Source organism: Eptatretus burgeri, chromosome 11, assembly GCF_056783735.1.
Source record: "Eptatretus burgeri isolate ZD-2024b chromosome 11, Ebu_testis_v1, whole genome shotgun sequence".
In the NCBI taxonomy this organism is placed as follows: domain Eukaryota; kingdom Metazoa; phylum Chordata; class Myxini; order Myxiniformes; family Myxinidae; genus Eptatretus; species Eptatretus burgeri.
In genome coordinates this window covers 7,828,149-7,853,587 of record NC_140971.1, presented here as the reverse complement: position 1 = coordinate 7,853,587, position 25,439 = coordinate 7,828,149, and the positions used below count along the sequence as shown (strand labels likewise).

General features: G+C 43.6%; 1 protein-coding gene across 1 annotated transcript in view; it reads left to right on the top strand.

Moving 5' to 3' along the window:
* LOC147016436 (glyceraldehyde-3-phosphate dehydrogenase-like) overlaps positions 1–10,781 on the top strand; it is an 11,790-nt gene extending 1,009 nt beyond the window's left edge. The window contains exons 2-7 of the mRNA XM_085845102.1: positions 5,979–6,078; positions 6,429–6,535; positions 6,740–6,830; positions 6,919–7,034; positions 7,126–7,272; positions 10,089–10,781. Coding sequence (XP_085701228.1) covers positions 5,979–6,078; positions 6,429–6,535; positions 6,740–6,830; positions 6,919–7,034; positions 7,126–7,272; positions 10,089–10,158 — 631 coding nt within the window. The 3' untranslated portion in view covers positions 10,159–10,781. The remainder of the gene's footprint in view (positions 1–5,978; positions 6,079–6,428; positions 6,536–6,739; positions 6,831–6,918; positions 7,035–7,125; positions 7,273–10,088) is intronic.
* Positions 10,782–25,439: the final 14,658 nt, after the last annotated feature.

The following is a 25,439-nucleotide window of genomic DNA, read 5'->3' as shown; positions in this document are numbered from 1 at the left end:
TGCTGACTCGGAGTACGGGGTCGAACGGCGGGCGGACCTGCCTTCCTCTCCTGCTCGCAATTTGGCACCAGAACTGGTTCCCTGGCGGCGGTGAGCGGACTTGGGCCAAGACCAGGAGGTCGACAGCACCACGGTTTCTCCTGCCCCCCCTGACGAGAGCAAGGCCAGCTCGTCCGACGCTGATCCAGGGACAGTTGCGTCCACACCACGGTCCAGCCTGACCACCAGAAGTAGCTACGTTTTGCGTGTGTGTGTGCGTGTGTGTGTGCGTGTGTGTGTGCGTGTGTGTGCGTGTGTGTGCGTGTGTGTGCGTGTGTGCGTGTGTGTGCGCGTGTGTGCGCGTGTGTGCGTGTGTGTGTGTGTGTGTGTGTGTGTGTGTGTGTGTGTGTGTGTGTGTGTGTGTGTGTGTGTACGTACTTGGCACCTTAGAGGGTTTGAGAATTGTATATTCATTGGAATTGTCTGTGTTTTCCCCACGCCCGATCCCACACCATCCCGTCGAATCGCCCCGGATCCCTCTTCTTGCCGAGTCTTGTTATTTCTGGTTAATAATAAAAACAAATAAACATCATCAACTCAGTGAAAAGTGACTCGTGCCACCTTCCTCGTCCCGTTTGCGGTAGAGCGATTAGAACCGCCTTGTTTGGGTTATAGATAAATAAACCGCCTCCATCGTTTCGGCTCATTCTACGTTGGCGGGACTGTTCAAGTCCCGTGGACATCACAGTATTAAACCAAGAACTTCTGATGGTGCTTCATACTCAGGTAAACTCTGCTCTCGTCTGCCATGAGCATTTTCATTTCTACCTGAATCCTGAGCCGTTGATGAAATGCAGTTTGGATTTATGCCAGGAAGAGGAACGACAGATGCAATTTTTATTGTAAGGCAGTTGCAGGAGAAGTACATGGAGAAGAGGAAGAAGTTGTTTTTTGGGTTTGTTGATCTGGAGAAAGCATTTGATAGGGTCCCACGCGAAGTAATGGCATGGGCATTGAGGAAGTTAGGAGTGGAGGAATGGTTGATCAGAGTAGTGATGGCCATGTACGAGAGAGCACGCACAGCTGTAAGGACGAAGGATGGGAACAGTGGTGAGTTTGAGGTGAGGGTAGGAGTGCACCAGGGGTCGGTACTAAGTCCACTTCTATTTGTAGTTGTGATGGAGGTGCTGGCTCGGAGGGTAAAGGAGGGTTTACCGTGGGAGCTGCTGTATGCAGATGATCTGGTGTTGATTGCAGAGAGTATGGATGGACTGAAGGAGTAGATGAACAAATGGAAGGAATGTATGGAGGCAAAAGGTTTGAAGGTGAATATCAGAAAGACGAAGGTGATGGCAAGTGGTAAAGCATGTGGTGAGGTGGGAAGGACTGGGAAATGGCCGTGTGCTGTGTGCAGGAAGGGTGTCGGAGTGAACTCCATTCAGTGTACAATGTGTGCTGAATGGGTTCATCGAAAATGTAGTGGGGTGAGAGGGTCATTAACCAGTGTGGCAGCTACATTCAAGTGTAAGGTGTGCATCGAGGGAGCAGCAGATGAAGGAATTGTTGAGTTGGATCTTGGAGATGGTGTGAAGCTGGAAGGGGTGAAAACATTTTGCTATCTCGGAGACATGCTGAATGGAGAAGGTGGATCAGACTCTTCGACGGTTGCTAGAGTGTGATGTGCATGGAAGAAGTTTCGGGAACTGAGTGGCGTGCTGACAAAGAGGGGAGTGTCGTTGAAGCTGAAGGGAAAGGTGTATGCTTCATGTGTGAGGAGTACGATGATTTATGGGAGTGAGACATGGGTACTGAACATGGAGCAGCAACAAAGGCTGGAAAGGGTGGAAATGCGAATGGTTCGGTGGATGTGTGGAGTATGGTTGAGAGAGAGGAAGACAAATGATGACTTGCGGAAGATGATGGGAATAGAGTCTGTGATGGAGGTTGTGAAGAGAAACAGGTTGAGATGGTTGGGTCATGTGTTGAGGAAGGATGAAAGTGACTGGGTGAGAGGAGTGTTGGAAATGAGTGTAGTCGGAAGTAGAGGACGGGGAAGACCGAGAAAAACTTCGCTAAATGTGGTGGAAGAGGAAATGTGGGCAAGGGGATTAAGAAGGGGAGATGCAGAAAACAGGGTAAAGTGGAGAAGATTGTCATGGGGCCCGCAAGGCTAACCCCTGCTTTAGCGGGGAAAATGGCCTTTAAATGCTTGTGTGTGTGTGTGTGTAATCCAATATAGCTGCCATACCATGTGACTCCTGACATCAGAGTCAGTAATAAACTATTCTCCATGAGGAGTCCCTCCTATGTTAAAAGTTTTGCATTGATCGGACAAGCGATTGCAGCGAAAATCATTTTTAAAGCAAAAATACACACACACACACACACACACACACACACACACACACACACACACACACACACACACACACACACACACACACACACACACACACACACACACACACACACACACACACACACACACAGGAACAACATGATCTGGAAGAGGATCTGGTAATAAGATAGAGGAGGTGAGAATGACATCAACTGAAGAAAGACCATGAATAATTTGACTGCATAACAAATGCACAAAAACACAAAGTAGCTGAACAAACAAATGTTTAAAATATATATTACCAAAATCAGCCCCTCTCCACCCCCAAAAAGAAATAAACATTGTGAGTTTTGCAGCAGAACTACTTATTGAGGAAAAGTAACACCAAAACACTACAATAACAGAACAGGTTTCACAAATAAAACCCAAGCACCACCATGGAAGCAAAGACTCGAGAGACAGAGGGAGATGCTCAGAGAGGAGACAGGACAGATTCAGCAATTCCAAAGACAAAAATGAAAGCCCAAAACTAAAGAGGACAATCAAAAAAAATAATAAATAAAATCAAAAATTTAAGACAATGACCAAGAGGAATTGGTTGATTAAAAAAAAACTGAAAATAGAAATGATAGCCAGAAAAATAGCAAAGACTAACAGCAGGAGAAAACAAGGTCAGATGTTTGAAAACAACCCAAAAATATTCTCCCTTGAACCAGGGAAACGGAAGCAGAATGTGTCATCCCCTCCTGAAAAAGATGAACTGGAAAAATTCTGGAAATAAATTTATGAAGATTGAAAAGAACACAATAAAGGAGGTGGAATGGATCCGAAACCTGGAGGAGAAGATGCAACAGCTCAAGGAAATGTGCCCAGTAATAATTGATGCAGGAAAGATGAAAACAACTTGCAAAGATGGCAAATTTCAAAAGCCCTGGCCCAGATGGTATCCCAAACTTCTGGCTAAAGCAATTTGATGCTCTCCACGTTCAATACGCTCAAACAGTCAATTAATTTTTCCATGGGGATCAGGAAATGGCTGAATGGCTCACAGAAGGTAACACCTTCCTTCTCCCAAAATCTGAACAAACCCAACTCTGTGCTTTCATGGTACAAGTGGGCACTGTTTTTGTTTTTTGCAGTGCTTAACCATTTAAAATAAATAAATAAACTATCTCACAAATACCAGCCAGTAACCTATCCAACCAACAACGTGCAAACTTTTAACAAGAATCATCACAGAAACAATGTACCACCACCGAACACAACAAGGAGGCCGAGAGGCAGAACAGAAGAGATGCAAGAGAGGATGTTATGGAACAATAGACCACTTACTACTAAACAAGGCCATATTCAAAAACTGCAACACGAGAAGAACCAAATTGTCCACAGCCTGGGTAGACGATAAAAAAAAAGCTTTTGACCGTGTCCCACATTCATGGATGATGAAGTGCACGCAAATGTACAAGATAAATCCACAAATATAATCGATCTGATTGAGAATGCCGTGGATCTATGGAATACCACACTAATCCTGCTGCACTGTGAAAGAAAGTTTGAAATACCAGGAGTCAAGATACGACGTGGGATTTTGTCAAGGAGACAGCCTTCCCCCCCCCCCCCCTTTTCGTGTCTTGCATTGCTGTGGATCCACGAAGTGACCTCATCAATGAGCAAGAACACGATACACCCTAACTACCAATAAAATAACATCCAAACAAACAAGAAAGGTGACGCATCTACTGTACATGGATGATTTTAAACTCTTTGCATCGAATGATGAAAAATTGGCAGAACAACAGAAATTAGTGAAACAGTAATCTAACGACATCCAAATGGAGTTTGGCCTAGATAGGTGTGCCAAGTGCACATTCGTACATTGTACACCAACAAAAACAGACTACCTAAAAATCGACCTTGACACAATACAGGAGCTAGACAATGAAGGATGTTACAAATACCTTGGAGGAGAAGAGGGCCACAAAATATGTCACAAAAATGCACAAAACAATTACCAACGAATACCTGCATAGAACGAGGTTGGATCCTGAAAAGTTACCTTTCCCCAAAGAACAAAATCAAAGCCATAAACCAACTTGCAGTACCAGTGTTCCAATACAGCTGCAGAATAGTAAACTAGCCACAAGCAGAAATCAGAAAACTAGATATCAAAAGAAGGAAACTCCTAACTATCCACAAAATGTTCTACAAAAATCAGTGCATCCTGAGAATGTACCTGGCGAGGAAAGAAGGAGCTGCTGGCCTAATGGAACTCAATCAAGTGCCCAGAGCAATGGCTGTAGGATTAGCAGAGTACGTGAAATTGTCAAGAGACTACCGAATACAATTTGTACACAAGCATGAACACAACAAACCAGAAAGGGTATCTATCACTCATCTTGCAAAAAAACTTCCAACAACAGGTGTGAATAGAAGATGTCATGAACCAAACTGAAACAGCAACAAATGCAGCCCCAACAATTGTTAAAAAGACGAAAGAAAAATAGAAGATGAAATACAAACAAATATATCGTGACAACTGGGATAACGATGAAAGAGCAGAGAAATATAAAGAAGAGTTAGACAGATTAGAGATAGGCAAAGAAGGATCAATGGAATGGCTAAGAAGAGGGCAGCTCAATTGGGACGGAGAATGAATCGTTATAAATGCCCAAGAGCTGTCTTTAAAAAGATAGCAGGACTGAGCCAATCGGACAAGTGTAGGTTTTGCAAGGTAGAAACACAGCATGAGTCACCTCCTATTGGGATGTTAAAAACATGTCAGAACAGGTGTGTCCACAAAGGCACAACAAGGTATGCAGAGTAATCCACTGGCACATCTGCAGAAATTTCAATCTCCCAGTTCCACAAAACTCATGGAAACATGAACCAAAAGCGATCATTGAAAACAAGAACATAATGTTCACGTATGATCTGATGATCCCATGAACCGTGAACATGGGAAACAAAGCGCTGCGACCGGATATAGGACTCAGATAGAAAAAAGGGAAAGAAGACATTGCTAATTCGAGGTTGCAGTTCCCAGTGATTTTGGTTTAAATAATGCAGAAATCAAGAAAACGACCAAATATCAAAACCTCAAAAATGAAGTGAAATATCCCAGAAGCTGAAGAATTCCAAAATTGTACCAGTGATAATTGTAGCAATGGGAATGATAAAAAAAGCAGAATCTCACAAATATTCTACAAACCATCCCGGGGAACATCACGAATGAAATACAGTTGGAGGCTGTCCAGGACTCGGTGACAATCCTGAAAAGAGCCGTCGGAACAAAACGCTGAGAGTAACACAACCTCACAACCTCCCTCATGAAACCTGATCCTTCACCGAAACGAAGGAGGATACTTTGAGTCTTGGGAGGACTCTGTTCCACCTTCTGAAATCAGAATTATGGAGATACCAATCAATGACACACACACACACACACACACACACACACACACACACACACACACACACACACACACACACACACACACACACACACACACACACACACACACGGGCATTGCAATCATCTCGCATCCCTTTCATCAAAGTCCAGCCTTCATCGAAGACCTCCAAGGTTTGTGTCTATCATGGTACGTGATCAGTCCATTTTGTGGATGCGCTTTGAAGTTGCCTATTGTGTGTTTCCTTGCAGGTTTGGTCACATTGGTCAGCAGGTGACCCGGGCTGCCATTTTGAATGGAAAGGTGCAGGTTGTGGCCATTAATGACCCCTTCATTGAGCTCAAGCACATGGTATGAAAACGGACTTTTCACACACTTGCTGTCTTGTCGTGCCATTTTGATCATCTTCATACCGTATTGTTCACAGCGCCGTGGGGTTTGGCTGTCCTTCTCCAAATACACATACAATTTGAACATGGCAAATATTTCTCATTATATATGGTGGACCTTGCGTGCTGGACAAAGTTTGTGCTACAGCAAATGATTATGGGTCAAATTGTGAGATTTGAAACTGTGACCCCATGCTCAGATTGTGTGTGTGTGTGTGTGTGTGTGTGTGTGTGTGTGTGTGTGTGTGTGTGTGTGTGTGTGTGTGTGTGTGTGTGTGTGTGTGTGTGTACATGTGCACGTGTGCATGTCAGGTGTACATGTTCAAATATCAATCGACACATGGCAAGTGGAAGGGGGAGGTCGAAGCGGATGGAGACCATCTCATCATAAATGGACATCAAATCACAGTATTCCATGAGTGAGTGCTGGTTATGTGCAGTGATCATTTGCTTGTCTTGCTGTAAATGGGATCAATTTGCCATCTTCTTGAAGTGGGGGAGGAGAGGAGGGTTGAGATTGTTCACGTGTTCTCCCATCACCTGTGTGGTGGGAGGAACTTGGTCTTTTGGTCTTGAGCCATTATTTTTTTCTGACCACATGTTGGGTCTGTTCTGGCATGTAGGCATGACCCTGCCAACATCATGTGGGGCAGCACTGGCGCACAATATGTAATCGAGTCATCCAGAATTTTTACAACAAAGGACAAGGCAGCTGTACGTAACACTCCGCACACTCGGCCTCATGTCTTGTGTGTCCACAAACCCTGAAATGTGATGCACCTGTCGTGCACACCTTGTGCAGGCTCACCTGAAGGGTGGTGCGAAACGAATCATCATCTCAGCCCCATCTTCCGATGCACCCATGTTTGTGATGGGGGTTAACCATGAAAAATATGATCCGTCGCTCACCATCATCAGGTAAGAAGGCTGCCTTAGTCGTGCATCGGCATGCATTGCTTAGATTCTCTGTTTTGTGACGCAATCCTAACATTTCTTTTTCTTTCCCAAGCACCTCCTTATACACTGCCACCCAGAACACTGTGGATGGGCCAAACAGTGACCTTTCGAGACACTTGTATGGTGCAGACCAGAACTTCCCTCCATTATCGACTGGTGCTGCTCAGGGCACTGGCAAAGTCATCCCGAATCCACATGGGTCGGTATCTTCAATGCATTGTTTTGCTTGGGTTGGGGCAATTTCGCGCTTTTATTTTTTTGGGGTGTTTATTTTATTTTAATTTTACAGGATCTAAGGCTTGTAGTAGAGCTGCTGCACACACATCTTACAGACATGGATACAGACTAATACACAAGACATAACACAGGACCATTAGATGAGACAAATACCGCCACTGAGCTTGGTGAAAGTGCCGCCACTGAGCTTGGTGAAAGTGCCGCCACTTCCCAGGGCACTCTCAGTACCAGCTACTCCCCAACAATGGCACCGCCTTTCTCACCATACTCAGCGGGGAATTTCCTCCTCCCCATTGGTGATCATCTATAGGAGTCGTCCGTCTTCTTATCCTTTTAAATGCTGAACGTCAAGCAAGGAAGCAGCATGTTCCATTCATAAGCTGTTTGGTATGACTTAGCCAGGATTTGAAACACCGACATCCAAGACGAGGAGCAGACATTCTAACCAATGTGATTGCCTACCCATGGGAGGTCTAGTTTTAGAAAAACCAGAGTTGGTGTCAAAGTCACCCAATGCTCGCCTGTTTATGCATTTATCGTTTTTAAAAGACTCGTATAATAATTAATGTTTTTAATAAAGCATTACAGTGAAGTCTGATCCAAATAATTTTAAAGCAATATATGTATTTGTATATTTTAATCAGTAACAAGAGCGCAAGTGAGCACAATGTACACCCGGACAAGAAGGTATATACAGAATTGTGCTACTACATGTAAAACAGCATCCTGGTTGCCATGGCAACCACTTTAGATGACGAACGTATGTCGCGACACACCGTCTCCACAGTCTGTACCTATGTACCAAATATGAAACGTGAAAGTTGAAAACTTTGGGAGTTAGAGTGCGGACAGGAACGGACGGACAGACAGACAGACGGACGGACGGACGACTGGTATCACATAATACGCCCCGATATATATATATATATATATATATATATATATATATATATATATATATATATATATATATATATATATATATATATATATATATATATATATATATATATATATATATATATATATATATATATATATATATATATATATATATATATATATATATATATATATATATATATATATATATATATATATATATATATATATATATATCAGGCATATAAAAAATAATGTGGTAGATAAAAACATGAGAAAGGAAAAAATAACTTGCACCAAAAACTTTAACATTTTCATGCTCACGCTGATGCTGACGCTCACGCTCACGCTCACGCTCACGCTCACGCCGGGGGTATTGCTATAGCTCTCTGTTCTTCGAACAGGCGAGCTAAAATTGACTTCATCAATCACGTGGTTTGGAAGCTATATTGGATCGAAGGAAACCTAAAATTATTCTCTGAAACCGCTTAACCAATCAATATCAATTAAGCAGTTTCAGAGAATAATTTAAGGTTTTTCCTTCGATTTATTTAAGGTTTTCTCTCCAACCTCTCTGCAGATGGCATCCAAGGCTAACGCCACATATGGCTTACTGACTTCCTCCAATGTCGTAGTCAATGAGTGGCTTTTACCGGAATCCTTTCATTTCCTTTCCCTGTCAAGGCTGTAGTGCCTCCAAAGCAGTGTTCTGGGTCAGGTCCTATTCGTGATGTTCATAAATTATCTAACTATCTGGAAAATCCCCTTTATATATTTGCTGATGTCCACCCTCTGCCATGACATCCCTCATTTTTCAGATAGGCAGGCTGCAGCCTCTTCAAAATCACAAGCCCATCAAATACTTGGAGTATATATTTCAATCCTGACAAATCTCACACTCACACTATTTCCTTCCGAAAGGACCGTCTGTCAACCCTCCACCCACTTCCACCTCCACATCTACTTTCTTAACAATCCTCCAGAAGTTCATGAATGACACCATGCGATCTTTAACGTCCACCAACGAATGCTGGCAGACGGGATTCCCATTTAACATCCATCAGAGGGATGGCACACACATTGATTAATCATCATGCCTGTGAAACACCAAGTGACGGTTTATAGCTCGGTCGGGATTCAAACCCAGGTTCAACAGCTTAGAGGCGAGAGTGGGTGTAATACCTCTTAGACATCTTGTCAACCCTTAAAGTAACTTACCTCATGTGATTTTAGAGATTGCTTCCTTTTGATGAGAGTGTACACATTGGGGGAGTGGTCGAATACTGGTTGCTATTCTTAACTTGTCCCCCACCCTTCCACCCGACAAGTTCGGAGATGGGACATTAAAATGAGCTCCGTCCGACTGACCAATTATAATCTGTCCACGCACATAAATTGTGTCCGCGATATTTCGAAAACCGTTGAGCATTTAGCTTTCATATTGCAGATATCGATTCCTCATGATATTATCTCAACTTGATGAGATGGCAAGTATGGCAAGGACGAATGGATTCGATTTTAGTTCAGGTTCGGATCCAGATCCGGCCTATACAAAACGCAAGCTGTTTAGCCTGGTGGAGGTATGCGCACTACCGAGTGTTGATCTAGTATCTCCATAAAATTCTGATCAAAATATCATCTCTGGGGCTGGAAGATCCCCATGCCGACTCTAGCGTCGAGACAATGATGTTCATGGAAATGGGCATTCCAAACCACTTTAACATGCACCACAGGATGATGGTTATAATGCACTAGACCTTACTGAGACCAATTCCAGATCAGTTTGGTTGTTCCTTGTTGGGGGATCCAATTCCTACCCTGTGATATTGTACTTGTAAATGTCATGGTTGAGTGAAGGAATTTAATTGTTTATATTCGCCCTTTCACCTTTCCCAGGTATGACAACGAATTTGGCGACTGCAACCATGTGGTCGACTTGGTTCTTTACATGGCGAGCAAAGAATGAAGTGGAGTGTGAACAAGACAGTTCGTCGCTTCTCCTGGCGCTCCCTTTGGCCCAAATGGGCTGGATGTTTGGGGGTCTTTATGGAGACACCTGATAATTGGCCCCATTGTGCATGCTTCTTCAGACAATCTCTATATAGTAGCAGTTGATGGCTCTCTATTTCCACTCTATTTCCGCAGAATACATGACATCTTAAATCATTGACTTTTGATGTGACGGACTTTGTTACTTACAGTTAGCAAATAAACATTTCTAATTTTGCCATCAATTCCTCTGATAGATCCAATTCCTTTCCCAAGTGTAGAAACTCGGTGTTTGCAGCTAAATCTTGTGTCCCAAACCCATCACTATCTCTACCCACTTTACCCAGTCGCACCCAACTGTCCCTGGACTCTGTATCCTTTTCTCCTGACAAGGTGGAGAGCTTGCTTTCAAACCTCGAGTCAGATTCTGCAACCGGTCCAGACGGCATCAGCCCACGTGTCCTCAAAGCCTGCTCTTCTGCTCTTGCTCACCCTCTCTCTGTTCTATTCACCCTCTCATTTTCCCAAGGTCATCTGCCATCTGCTTGGAAATCTGCTAACATCACTGCCCTGCATAAAAAAGGTGCAAAAACAGATCCCTGTAACTATAGACCAATCAGCCTTCTCCCAATCATCAGCAAGGTTATGGAATCCATCATCGCTTCAGACATGAAATCCTTCCTCTTCTCCAATGGCTTGATTTCCAATCATCAATTTGGTTTCAGACCAGGTCACTCTACCCTAGATATGCTGCTACTGCTCTCCCATCAATGGATGGAGGTCCTCAATGCCAGACAGGAAATCCGAGCCGTATCCCTGGACATATCACGTGCTTTTGACACAGTCTGGCACCCTGCCCTACTCACCAAACTCTCTGCCCATGGTATTCAAGGCCATCTCCACTCATGGCTCGCAGACTTCCTCTCCTGTCGCAGTCAACGTGTGGCCCTAAATGGAGTTCTTTCATCCCCTCTTCCTGTGCAGGCTGGAGTTCCTCAAGGTAGCGTTCTGGGCCCTGTTCTTTTTCTGGTTTTCATCAATGATCTCTCGGACTCTCTGGAAAATCCTCTATTTCTCTTTGCCGATGACTCAACCCTCTGCCGTACCATCTGTCATCCCTCAGACCGGCAAGGAGCAGCTTCTTCGCTCACTGCAGATCTGGATAAAATCACAAACTGGTCCAACACGTGGAACATGTCTTTCAATCCAGACAAATCTCACACTCTCACTATGTCTCTTCGAAAGGACCGTTTACAAAACCCCCCCATCCACTTTCTCAACAATCCTCTGGAAGAAGTCTTTTCTTTCAAGCTTCTGGGTCTCACTATCTGCCATGACCTTTCCTGGGAAAGTCACATTTCCAACCTTGCCTCAAAAGCCAGTCGCCGACTGGGAATCCTCCGTCGTGCAAAGTCCTTCCTCGGCCCTCTTGAGCTCCTGACCACTTACAAAGCTTTTGTCCGTAGCCTGATGGAGTACTGCTCTCCCCTCTGGGCTGGTGCTCCTGCCTCCCACCTTTCTCGACTTCACGCTGTCGAAACCAGGGCTTTTAAGATCATTGGCATCTCCCGCAATGAAGCTGAGTCTTTGGGCCTCTCACTCAATCACCGCAGGTTGGTCGGTGGTCTTTCTGTCTTCTACCAACTCCTCTCCAGCCTTGCCTCCCCTGCTGTCTCTGCGATTTGTTCCAACCACATTTCCACAGGGCGCTCAAGGTCCGCCAACCCCCTTCTGGTAAAACTACCAAAATCACGAATCACTGCTCATCTTCACTCTTTCATTCCTCTTTTTTCCCGCCTTTGGAATAAACTTCCTCACTCTATTCTTTCCCATTCTTCCCTTCAGGCTTTCAAAACAGCTGTTCACCACCACCTCTTATCTTCCCCCATCCAAATCCTCGATCTTTTCTACCCCGATAATCCACCCAAGCCCACTTCCTTCAATTCTCCTGCTTTCCTTCCTGAAAGTCCCTTTAATGTCCATCTTCCCTCGCCATGTTCCCCGTCCCATCCCCATCCCTCTCCCTTCCACAGTTCACCTGTGTCTGTTCCCCAATGTTTTGTCCCTTCCACTCCCGCCCCTCTTGTCTCATGCCTCCTTGCTGTGAGTTGTGTGTTAGCTCTCATACGAGCCTCGACCAAGGTATACAAAAAAAAAAAAAAAAAAAAAAAAAAAAAACATTTCCTGCACCTCACTGTTGGTTCTTGGAATTTTCAAGGCACTTGCCTTTCCTTTCCCTGCACATGTGCTCACTGTATCACACCCAGTCTTATGCATACATGCCTATAAGACAAATATTTTCGCAAATAATGTTAACTATTTTCTGGACATCATGGACTCTGGTACTGATTTTGTGCCACATTTCTGGAACAAGAAAGCCCCAATGTGAATTTGGAAAGCCAAGCATATGATGACTACATTTGTATCTTCAGCACATATCATCACTGCCCGGTAGCCTTCACCAGCTACATGGGCTGTGTGGAAGAAAAATAATTATATTCATGCACTCTCAATTATAATTGTTGCTGGTGCTTTATAAATTTAATTTTTATGCTCTAGTCGAATTAGCTGTCAGTAATGTTTCCCTTCACCCAAGAGTCTTTTGACCTACATATTGATAAAAGGAATGTCTTACAATGAAACAAGGTGAACTGTTTGAAAAGACTGCAAACTTTCACCGCGATTGTGTCATTCTCTCCCTTACACCCAAAGTGGACACGTATTGCTGTTTGAGTTATTTTGCCTCATGCTTATCAGCTAATCCTGCAGTTGAGTTGCCAAATGTCTCCTCCTCCCATCCTTTGGAATGTCAAATTGTACATAAGAAGAATTGCTTCGGGCTTCTGTTTCAGTGAATCCTTCAATGTTCTTCCTCCGTATATATGAAATTAAAGATTCTCCTTTGGTATGCTGATCCAACTTGTGGAAATTGAGTTATTTTCCACCACAGCTGCATGAAGCAGCAAGCGACCATCTGCTTCTTCTTGTGCACACCTCAGTTCTTGCAGTTCATTGCTATCTTCAGATGTGAACATTTCTCGTCAGAAGTTACATACTTCATTGCATCTTTGTTTGAGGCTTCCTGACATACCCTGGCTTCCTTCAGTCACTCACCAAAAATGTTATGAAGCCTTTATTAATTTCTCTTCCACATTTCCTGTGATAGATCATTTCTGGGATCTCATTTTCAGCAATTTCTAAAATTGGTGCATGATCCTATACTTGAGCAGCATCTTTTAAAGTAAGCCACGATTCGTATCTTTGGGAACTGATTAAATGTTGTGCTGGAAATTCACACACAAGAGAAAACGCTTTATAATCTCACAGATCGTTTATTGTATATAAACACACGTGTGGGAGAAAAGCTTGTCTCAAGAGTCCAAATAGATCTCTCACTCTGAGCTGGAACACATGGCCTTTTATATGATTGAAAAATATGGAGGAGGGTCAGAGCATCACAGGGTACTGGTTCATCAATACCAGACTACAAGAAAGCTTTGTTTACACACAAGGTCTTTCAAACAAAGAGGAAAAAAAACAATTTTGTGCATAACAAAACAAGATAGTGCTGTGAAAGAATGTCTTGCTTCAGGGCATGCATGCACAGAAAACCTTCATTTACCGAGGCAATAAGCATTTATCGCAGCACACCGGTGGAGCATCTGGTTTTCAGAACAATGAGGAGTCCATGACCTCAACAGTTCGATGAGACTCATGCTTTCCAATCAAAATATGAGGACAATGGGAAGGCAGAGTTCATGAGCTTCATGTTTGTACAACTTTACAGTTGAATGGGAAACCAGAGTTAATGAGACTCAGCAATGCCTTTGGTGCATGACTCGCTGGCACCAGCCGAAGCCGCTTTACTTGCCAATCAAATTAAATTTTAAAAAAATAATGTTATATTACGCATTTAACTAACACACTATATCTACTCATTTATAAAATAACCATCGGTATGTAATAATCCGTTATAAGATATATTTTTAAAGTATCAAAGCAGGAAAGAGGGGCACATATTTCACTTTAATTAAGCATGGACTAATAACAGGATCTTTCACTTGGGCCAGTATGGGGATGGTACATTCATTATTATTTATTATTGCCATATGGTTTGAAAGTCATCTCTGGTTTTAAATGTTTGCTTTGAGTGGTACACTGATGGAATTGAGCATTTACTGGTGCACTCAGGAAAGCATTTTCTCAACATAGAGAAATGCAAACAATATATTCATCAATGATCCTAAGGGTTTAAAATATATGTTAGTTATATGGAATTAACCAGACCATAGTATATTTGAACAGAGATTCTACTCACTCATGGCTTGTCACGGTGAGTTCTGAGCAAACAAAGAAACTCATTTCCATGAGCAGCCCTTATTAACCTCCGCCATCTTCGAAGATGGATGGAGGTTAATATTTTCACCCCTGTTTGTTTGTTTGTTTGTTTATGAACAGTATTACGGAAAAACTCCTGGACGGATTTCGACGAAACTTGGTGGGGGGATTAGGTATGGTCCAAGGATCATGCCATTACATTTTGGACTTGGTCCAAAGTCCAATATGGCTGCTATGGCGGCCATTTTGAAAAAATATTTGAATTTTGGTTTTTGCATTTCTCCATGTTTTAAGTGATTTGCAACCAAAAAAAGAAGAAATTTGTAAGAGAAAAAAAAAATTTGCAACTTTTTTTCAAAAAAATTTCGATTTTATTTGAAAAATATTTTAATTTTTTTTTTTTTGCATTTTTACATGTTTTAAGTGATTTCCAGTCCCCCAAAAAAAATTGTTAGAGAAAAAAAAGAAATTTTGCAATTCTTTTTTCAAAAAAATTCCCATTTTATTTTTTTGGCATTTCTACATGCGCATCGATCTGGTTTAGTTCATTCAATCGTGGTCCAGTAGAGTCTGATCTGTTTTGACCTACAATGAATAGGATATCAGGTTCACTTAAGTGACCCAGCAGTATTGGTGGCGGAGGTTTTGCACTCTACCGAGTGCTCCCCCTCTAGTTTGCAAATGCAATGAGCTATGACTTTGCCATTGTAATAGACCTGATAGCCAATTTAAATCTTCATCTCATCTCGATCTCGGTACACATAAACCATTCCTTTCAGAAGTGATTTTAACCAATATCTTACAACAGACTTCATACTTCCATATTGTTTAAAGGCATTTTAAAGCAAACAAGGAGAAATGAGTACGTAATTTTTGAACAAAGAACACATCTTAATATGAAAAATATTTGTCTCAGCATGATCAACACAGAAACACAAGAGCTTCGCCATAGTCATGTGATCCATCGAGCTTTCTATTACCCTATATGTCCATGTTCACATTTCACAAGATGGAATTAATTATTTTACTTCTGCATTTCCCCATTTTGTTCTTTCAGAACAACTCATACGCTTGTTCTACAAGAAAAAACTCCTAGAAAGATTTAAATCGTCTTCAGCTTATAACAAGATCCGCTTCCCCAGCACCACCCAGACATGCACTCCATGTGGGGTCATCATTCCAGCGAGTGAATGTAAGCACCATTTTCTTGGGTTGCCACCACCTCGCCTTGTCTTGTTTCCATGGAGTTGAGGAGCTCAAATTATTCACAATGCATTTGAGCAAGCCATCCCAATTCCCCCCTCCATGTCCATATTTGTTGCATCCCTCTCATTGTTCCAAATCACTTTACCAAAATCATTCAATTGTTTCTCATTCAATTGTACTAACTGTTAAATCCTTCTAAAAAGATTTTCATCAATCTCTGGGGCACATGTGTTTGATGATCCTTGTTCCTCATAAAGTTCCACCAACATGGTGTCTCCACTAGATTTTACACTATGTTCTTGATTTTCTGGGTTTTCTAGATCTTCGTTGTCGCTTGGGGATGAACGGTCTGGAGCGGCTTCATGTACCACCATCGCTGTAACTGTGGAAAACCGGCTCATACACACTCCAATTACTGTTTCGATACATGCAATAATAACGACAACGGCTATCAATATCATTGATACAACACATGGAGTATCCATATTCCCCAGCCACTAAATATATTTTCCAGCCACGACCCAAAGTTCCATCCCTTATTATAGTTATGATATTTGGCACCTTCTGCATTAATTTTGACAGCCACATCATCAATCTCCTCTGAGTTATCAGGGATGTAGGTGTAACATTCTGACCCTACAACTGCACATGTGCCTCCCTGTGCAACCAATAAAATATCGAGGGTGACATGATTCTGCATAGCTACTGTCCGTTTGGCAACTATTTCAGTGTTTACTTTAGTAAAAACCCTCAGCAGTCTCATTCACAAGCTTCTCTAAAGAAGCTGCCATGTTAATGATCTCTCTAGCAGCTTTCCCCAAGCCATAAAAGGGAAAGGCAATCATGAAGAATCTTTCAGTTTCTGAAATAGATATTTTATTTTTATTCTGTGGCATGAAAGGTGATTGGTCAAAAATACGGATTTGGGGTATTACATATCCTAAATAACAAGAGCCCGTCCATCTGACTGGTAACCACAAATATGCCCAATGCCCACATTCGAAATAAGTACCGCTTAAAGGTGCCTGGGGTTCCATGAGGTTATTAGATCCTCGTGGAGGATCTCTAAGTCTTACTCACGTTGTTGTTCTTCATATTCTTCTTGTGGGCTTTTTTGTTTCACAGCCTACAGTTTTCATCGAAACTTCCTGAAACTTGGCGTATATATGTAACAATACTCTGCGCAGACAGTAACCATCTCCGATTTTGAAAATTCCTCCTAGAAAAAAAAGTTATGACGTCAAAATATCTCCGCTAATGGAAATGGCCTAAAAAATTATCTCCGAAACTAGGCAAGCTTTTTGAATTCTGTTTGCGGGAATCGAACAGGGCATTAGCAGAGATGAATTACCGCACATATGATACATCACTATGACATCATATCAATTTTTATGAGGCCATTCCTATTTTTTGACATTTTTTGTTTCACAACCCAGAGTTTTCATCGGATCTTCGTGAAACTTGCCATGTATATGCAGAAAGCCCACGCGCAGGCAGTAACAATCTCCGATTTGGGAAATTCTTCCGAGAAAAAAAGTTGACGTCATAATATCGCCACTAATGGAAATCGCCTATGCCATTATCTCCGAAACGAGGCAAGCTTTTTGAATTTTGTTTGCGGGAATCAAGCCGGGCATTAGCACAGATAATTTATCGCAAACCTGATACATCACAATGACATCATATTCGTTTTTATGACGTCATCATTACGAGTTCGAGGATCTTCGCTCATTTGAGCTTGTTCATTCGTATCTTTACATCTATACTTGTCCCAGTAGTTCGTCCCTTAATGGTTACTTTTTCTTTCCCATGTTCAGCATAATATTGGCACGTTGAGTTACCCAAGTAAGGTAATTTCCTTTCCTACAAACTAGACAAGCTATTTCTATGTCTTTCTTTATCAACTCAAAATGCGGTGGGTATTTCCCTAATCCTTCACCCTTAGATAGTGAGGCAAAATTTGTCCTATACTGAGTAGAGTGGTCATCTCTTTCCCCTGCATATAGGAAGTTACATTTCTCCAAATACTTAGGATAGTACCAGTGCCAATAATCAGTACAATTGTACCACCGCCCCCCTTCTTCCAGTTACTTGTTATCTCTTGTACTTTCTCACTCACTACTTTGTTTGTTTTTTCTATTCTGGATGGGACTGTGTTGCTCTGTCTACAAACCAGGTACCCACATATATCTTCTCCTGAGAATGTTACTGCCGAGAGGGGCAGTCCTTGCTTGGATGAGTGGGGGAGCTGCGAACAAACCAAAACACTTGCTCCTGTTCATACTTTTCTCATGTTGCAAAGATATTGCGAAGAAAGTGTTCAGTGGATGTCCAGTTATCCCTTCATTTAACACTATGCCTCATTTCAGGCGTGATCGTGGACGTACAGTGCTTAGGTCCCCTCCATTCCGTGTCGCACAGGGTGCATAATTATATGGAAGGGTCAAAGATGTGCTTATCCCATCTATTCCTTGCTCGTGCAAATGTTCCAAAGGTTTACTTCCCTTTGTCCTTCTAGCTGTCCCATGGGCTGTTCCTTGTTTCTGCCCTAGCTTGTCCATGTGGTTACCTGTTGTTGTCAAGCATGTCATGACCTTCCCGTTTCATCAAGGCTCATCCTGTCCATTAATACAAACGACATGAAGATTATGAACATAGTAGCTATTAGCACTACTAAGCACGTCATGAAGTGTTGGTAATATCTTTCCCATCTGCGGTCTCTTTTGAAACTCTAAGCTCTGTTGCAATGAGATATGTGTGTCCATGATGGCTTACCCTCGCACTTAACAGCTGTGTGGGTGACCAAGAGTACCTGGTGAGGTCCTGTCCAACATGGTCGTAAAGTGTTTTTCCGCTTGAACGCCTCGACGTAAACAGTCGCCAGCCTGGAAGTCGTGGAGCTTCTCTGCTGCTATCTCTGGCAAGGCTTGTTTCACCTGAGTGAAATTCCCTGATGACCTTTGTTAATGCAACACAGAAATTAATCATTGTGTCATCCATCATGTGTATATCCATTTGCTTCGAAGTTAGCGGAGCTGTTGCTCGTACTCGCATTGGCATCCCCATCAGTATTTCATATGCGACAGTCTGCTGCATCTATTTACCTTTGACCTCATTGACATAATGTCCAATGGTATGGCTTCTGGCCATTTCAAACCTGTTTCATCACATATTTTTGTAATTTTGCTCTAAAGTATTCCATTCTGCTGCTGTACCTGCCCTGCCGACTTGGGGTGGTATGGAAAGTGTAAGTATTGTTTTATTTGTAAAGTTTTGCATAGTCCCTTAGTGATGTCCGATGTAATGTGTGATCCTTTATACTATATCATGTGCTACCCCACATGCATATTGAGAGTCTGTGTAAACAGTTCCACTTTTATCCTTCGCCATTGTCGACGACCCAACTACTAAAAGGATCATTTCTGAATTTTGTAGTGGGATGTCCTTTGGATCAGTTTGGGAAATAGCGGTCTGTGTCATTACCTCATCACAGTTATGTTCTTCCCCGTCCCCCTCCGTTGGCATTCGGGATGCTGGATTCAATGCAGGACATCATTCAATGACTATATTTGTAGCTTGAATCAATACCATGTCAAACGCCATAGCTCTTACTGCCAACAATTGCTGTGTTTTTGCCTTTAGTAGGATAGAGCTAACACATCCTCCTTTCTCCCTCCTATATCCCTCCTTTCCCTCTCCCCCCCCCCCACCCATCATCTTAATATTCTCGTCACAGAGCAATAGGTTGTGTTTGCTAGTAACTGAATAAGTGAACGATGCAGCAACAAGGTAACTGAACATGTGAAAACATGCTCCAGCAGAGTAAATGAAAAGCATACATCAGCAAATTAACTGAACATAGTATGAAGTACTGAATACATCTGCAACATCAAATAAAATTCCTTGAAATTGAACAATTTGCTTCCGATATCTTCAAGTTTTTTTTGTCAATAATCCTATAAAAATAAAACATGATGAAAACCAAATGTTAACACAGATTTCAAATGAAAATAACACTCCATTCACGTCCAGACAATTATTTCTGCTCTCTTCTTAAAAAAAAAAAAAAACTTTCTGAAGTTGAAAAGTACAGACATCATGTGTGCACATTATTTGTATTTTAGATATAGAGGTTAATGGACAAAAAAAAAAATGGAAACACCTAAGTAAATGAGGGGCACTAAGTATATTGAAAGCAATGGTTCTACAAATGTGGACCACGTAATAATTAAGAAAATGATATCCCAACATGCATATTTTTATTCATATGCAGCCTGTGGGTGCTTGACTGCATAATTTTCTTTCTCATGTAGCTCTGGGGGGCACAGCTGTGCTGCTGATGCAATGCCCTTGTTACCAGCAAGCTGGTACTCATTTTGCCAACTTCAGAATGATGACAGGCTGAGTCAGCCCGACTTGGTTTTACTTCAACTGCCTGACAGAGGCTTGAACTCAAGACCCGAGGATCTTAAACCAAGCACCTCAACCATCAAGTCAACACCAGGCCTCTCCCTGCATGCTTTGGGTCATGTATAGGAATGCTGCACAGGCCTGGTTGCCTTTTATTATGGTGAACATAGCTGCAAGAGGTGATATTTCTGACGTGAAATTCCTCTCTCAAGCTGCTTGCTGGGCCTGTTGTGTTTGTCTTGTACATTTTGTCTTGTTCGTCCTGTTTTTGTTCGTCTTTCCCTTCCTGTTTTTCCTTGGCCTTCCTCATTTCTAGTAGGCCTCGTCCACCAGACAGGAAGTGTGGACCTGTGGCCACCCCCACGTCCACCTCGTGTGGCCCTGCCACCACCTACCTCACTCCTCCTCCTTCCCCTCTCTCCGAGTGTTGTCCCCACCCTCCCCAGGACTGGCATAATGAGCATTTGGTTCAAGTTTGAGAAGGTGGAACCCATTCCACCAAGTGAAGTATTTGGGGGGACGGTATTGATGGGCATGCTGGAGTTCAAGGCTGAGGATTTTTATGTTTAATCTCCTTGACCTGTGGAATTGATGTGTCCTTCCAGTCTGTTGGAAGGCTTGCTGAGTTCTGGGTGCGGTGGACTACTGCTCGCTCAACCGTTTTTCTGGCTGACTGGGTGGTCGAGGCCCTCTCTGACCATGAGAGGGTCATGACGATCAACATATCTTTAAGTCATTATATCTAGACAACCAATACTTGGACATCATAATGGATTACGATGTCCAGTATTGGTTGTCTAGATATGTTGATGTTCATGCCCTACCATGGTTGATCTGAAATTGTTTGGGTATATGGACTGAGGCTTGGCAGTATGGTGTTAGATTTTCGGTCAAGGAGGATGGCACGGTCACCCACATCCCTAATGGGATCGTCATTGGGATTGACCATAGCCAGGTGTTTTATGCAGAAGAGCCAAAACTATTCTGCAGGTGCATTAAACTGGGTCACCTTGTGTCTGGACTTCCGGTTCCGGTTTTGAGCGGCAAGAGGTCTCCTTCGGGGCTCCCTGCTGACATTCTCAAAGTTAAGTTCCGGTTGTTATTTGTCCCGTTTTAACTGTTTAATTTTCTCACCTACATGTTAATGTGTGTTCCTAGTTCGGTTTTGTTTCAAAAATCGTGCTATTTTGTGAGTATTTTTGTCGACGTTCTTACTTGGTGTTTGAGGCCTAGTCCTAGGTTTGAGGCCTACCGGTTCCACTCGGTGTTCGATCGTTTTTTTTGTTTGTTTGTTTGTTTTTTCTCCCCATTACCTTCAATTTCTATCCTCCCCATTACCTTCAATTTTCATCCTCCCCACTTTCCAAACATCCCCCATTCTCCCAACTAATCTCTTTCTTATCTCAAAAAAAAAAAAAAAAAACCCAACAATAACAACAACACGCTCACCTTCTCCCGATTCTGCTACTTCTTCTTCCTCTTAACTTCCTCCTCGTCTTCCTCGATTTCTTTTTTTTTTTACACTTCCATGACCTAATCTGTTGAACTCTCTCATACATTAATATTAACAACAAAAACGATCTTATAATGCTTCATCTTCCTCTCTCACACATGTGGTACTCTTTACTGTTTCACAATGCACTTCTCTTCTGCTATTTTAACAGACTGCTCTCATTTCGACCTCTCCTTCATTCCTTGCCTAAAAATCCAACTATTACAGCGCTTCTTCTCTCCATGCTCTGAATTCGCCTTCATTGCATCCATCAAGAATTGTGTTAAATCGCATCTCTGACCTAAAACTTTTAAAAACCACAGTTTGCCATGGATGCTGCTCGCTTTCCATCAACCATTCTTTTTTTCCAACTTCAGTGCCAACTCACCCCCTCACCCCCTCACTCTCACTCTCAAAGCAAACCATCCCACTCTTCTCCCTCCAAGCCTCCCTCTCACCTCTTTCCAAAAATTCCCCCCTCACCTTTCTCCCACCTTTCATCCCCCTCACTCTTCCTTCTCTAAGTTGCCCCCCCTCTCATCCACCAACCTGCCTCCCTCCACTGCCCTCTCACCTCCATGTCTTCACTCCACCTCCTCAAATCCTCAACTGCCATCTTCCTTGTCTCTTGTCCCCCCTCTCTCTCCCAGCACCACAGAGCCTTTTCTCCTCCCTCATTCGGCCCCCTCCCCTCGCTATTCTGCAATACCCCACACTCCTTCAGCAACCCTCCTTACCTCCCCCCTCGTCCCTCATCCTACCCTCCCCGCCCTCCACCTCCTGCACCCAAAGCCTCCTCCCCTACCTCTTCATTAAATGTGTGGACCTCAAATATCCGGGGCCTTCGCTCAAACCTTTCAGATCTTTCCATGCAGGTTGCCACTGACAAACCAGACATTATCTGCCTAACAGAAACTTTCCTCTCCCAAGACGTGTCTGACTCCCAAGTATCTCTCCCTGGTTACTCCCTCTTACGGTATGACAGACCTGAGCCTCGTCCTGGTGGAGGTGTTGCTCTCTTCATCAAAGACTCTATTCCTCACTCTCCCTGCACTGCTCTCACTCCCCCACACCCCCAGGAATACCTCTGGCTTCGGCTTCCCCTCCACTCCCACCTCATGTTTATATGTGTACTGTACCGTCCACCGAACAGTGATGACTCCATCTACACCTCACTCTCCGAAAACATGGACCATCTTCTATCTTCTCATCCAAACTCTCTCTTCCTCTTATGTGGCGACTTCAATTGTCATCACGCCAGTTGGCTAGGTGTGGGTACCTCTCTCACCTGCCATGGGACGTCAGCAAAAGCTTTCTGTGACTCATTGGGACTGACTCAATCGGTCAACTTCCCGACCCGGATCTCAACCAATGGGACTCCATCTCTTCTGGATCTGATTTTGACAAATTTCCCTGACAATATCTGCTGCTCTTCCTTCGCTCCAATTGGTTCTTCTGACCACGTCCTTGTTAAAGTGGACATCTCTCTGGCTGTCATCAGAGAACCACCTCACCGCCGTCGAGTCTGGCATTTCACTCAAGCCGACTGGCAGGGTCTCCGAGCAGCCATCAAACTTACAGACTGGTCTCCTATCACTACTTTCTCAAACATCAACTCATCCTGGGAATTCTTTCAAAGAAACTTGCTCTCCCTCATGCACAGATTTATCCCCTCTCGTGTTCAGTTGTCTTACCCTTCCTCCCGCCCTTGGTTTACTGAAGCTTGTGGCGAGGCAGTTGTCCTGAAACAACTTGCCTTTGCCTCATGGAAAGCAAACCCAACTGAGGGCAATCTCAGTTCTTTCCACAAAGCTCGGAACAAGTGTGTATCTACCCTCAGGAGAGCCAGAAAACAACATCTTTCTCATCTCAAGTCTGAACTCTCAGACCTCTCTCCCTCCTCAAAATCCTGGTGGCGTTTAATCAAATCTGTTTCTGGTGTATGTTCCCCCTCCATCCCTCCCTTACCTCAAATGGTCGCACTGCTGATTCCACACGTGATAAAGCTGAATGTCTAAACTCGGTGTTTGCAGCTAAATCTTGTGTCCCAAACCCATCACTATCTCTACCCACTTTACCCAGTCGCACCCAACTGTCCCTGGACTCTGTATCCTTTTCTCCTGACAAGGTGGAGAGCTTGCTTTCAAGCCTCGAGTCAGATTCTGCAACCGGTCCAGACGGCATCAGCCCACGTGTCCTCAAAGCCTGCTCTTCTGCTCTTGCTCACCCTCTCTCTGTTCTATTCACCCTCTCATTTTCCCAAGGTCATCTGCCATCTGCTTGGAAATCTGCTAACATCACTGCCCTGCATAAAAAAGGTGCAAAAACAGATCCCTGTAACTACAGACCAATCAGCCTTCTCCCAATCATCAGCAAGGTTATGGAATCCATCATTGCTTCAGACATGAAATCCTTCCTCTTCTCCAATGGCTTGATTTCCAATCATCAATTTGGTTTCAGACCAGGTCACTCTACCCTGGATATGCTGCTACTGCTCTCCCATCAATGGATGGAGGTCCTCAATGCCAGACAGGAAATCCGAGCCGTATCCCTGGACATATCACGTGCTTTTGACACAGTCTGGCACCCTGCCCTACTCACCAAACTCTCTTCCCATGGTATTCAAGGCCATCTCCACTCATGGCTCGCAGACTTCCTCTCCTGTCGCAGTCAACGTGTGGCCCTAAATGGAGTTCTTTCATCCCCTCTTCCTGTGCAGGCTGGAGTTCCTCAAGGTAGCGTTCTGGGCCCTGTTCTTTTTCTGGTTTTCATCAATGATCTCTCGGACTCTCTGGAAAATCCTCTATTTCTCTTTGCCGATGACTCCACCCTCTGCCGTACCATCTGTCATCCCTCAGACCGGCAAGCAGCAGCTTCTTCGCTCACTGCAGATCTGGATAAAATCACAAACTGGTCCAACACGTGGAACATGTCTTTCAATCCACACAAATCTCACACTCTCACTATGTCTCTTCGAAAGGACCGTTTACAAAACCCCCCATCCACTTTCTCAACAATCCTCTGGAAGAAGTCTTTTCTTTCAAGCTTCTGGGTCTCACTATCTGCCATGACCTTTCCTGGGAAAGTCACATTTCCAACCTTGCCTCAAAGCCAGTCGCCGACTGGGAATCCTCCGTCGTGCAAAGTCCTTCCTCGGCCCTCTTGAGCTCCTGACTACTTACAAAGCTTTTGTCCGTAGCCTGATGGAGTACTGCTCTCCCTCTGGGCTGGTGCTCCTGCCTCCCACCTTTCTCGACTTCACGCTGTCGAAACCAGGGCTTTTAAGATCATTGGCATCTCCCGCAATGAAGCTGAGTCTTTGGGCCTCTCACTCAATCACCGCAGGTTGGTCGGTGGTCTTTCTGTCTTCTACCGACTCCTCTCCAGCCTTGCCCCCCTGCTCTCTCTGCGATTTGTCCCAACCACATTTCCACAGGGCGCTCAAGGTCCGCCAACAACCCCCTTCTGGTAAAACTACCAAAATCACGAATCACTGCTCATCTTCACTCATTCATTCCTCTTTTTCCCGCCTTTGGAATAAACTTCCTCACTCTATTCTTTCCCATTCTTCCCTCCAGGCTTTTCAAAACAGCTGTTCACCACCACCTCTTATCTTCCCCATCCAAATCCTCGATCTTTTCTACCCCGATAATCCACCCATGCCCACTTCCTTCAATTCTCCTGCTTTCCTTCCTGAAAGTCCCTGTAATGTCCATCTTCTCCTCGCCATGTTCCCCGTCCCATCCCCATCCCTCTCCCTTCCACAGTTCACCTGTGTCTGTTCCCCAATGTTTTGTCCCTTCCACTCCCAC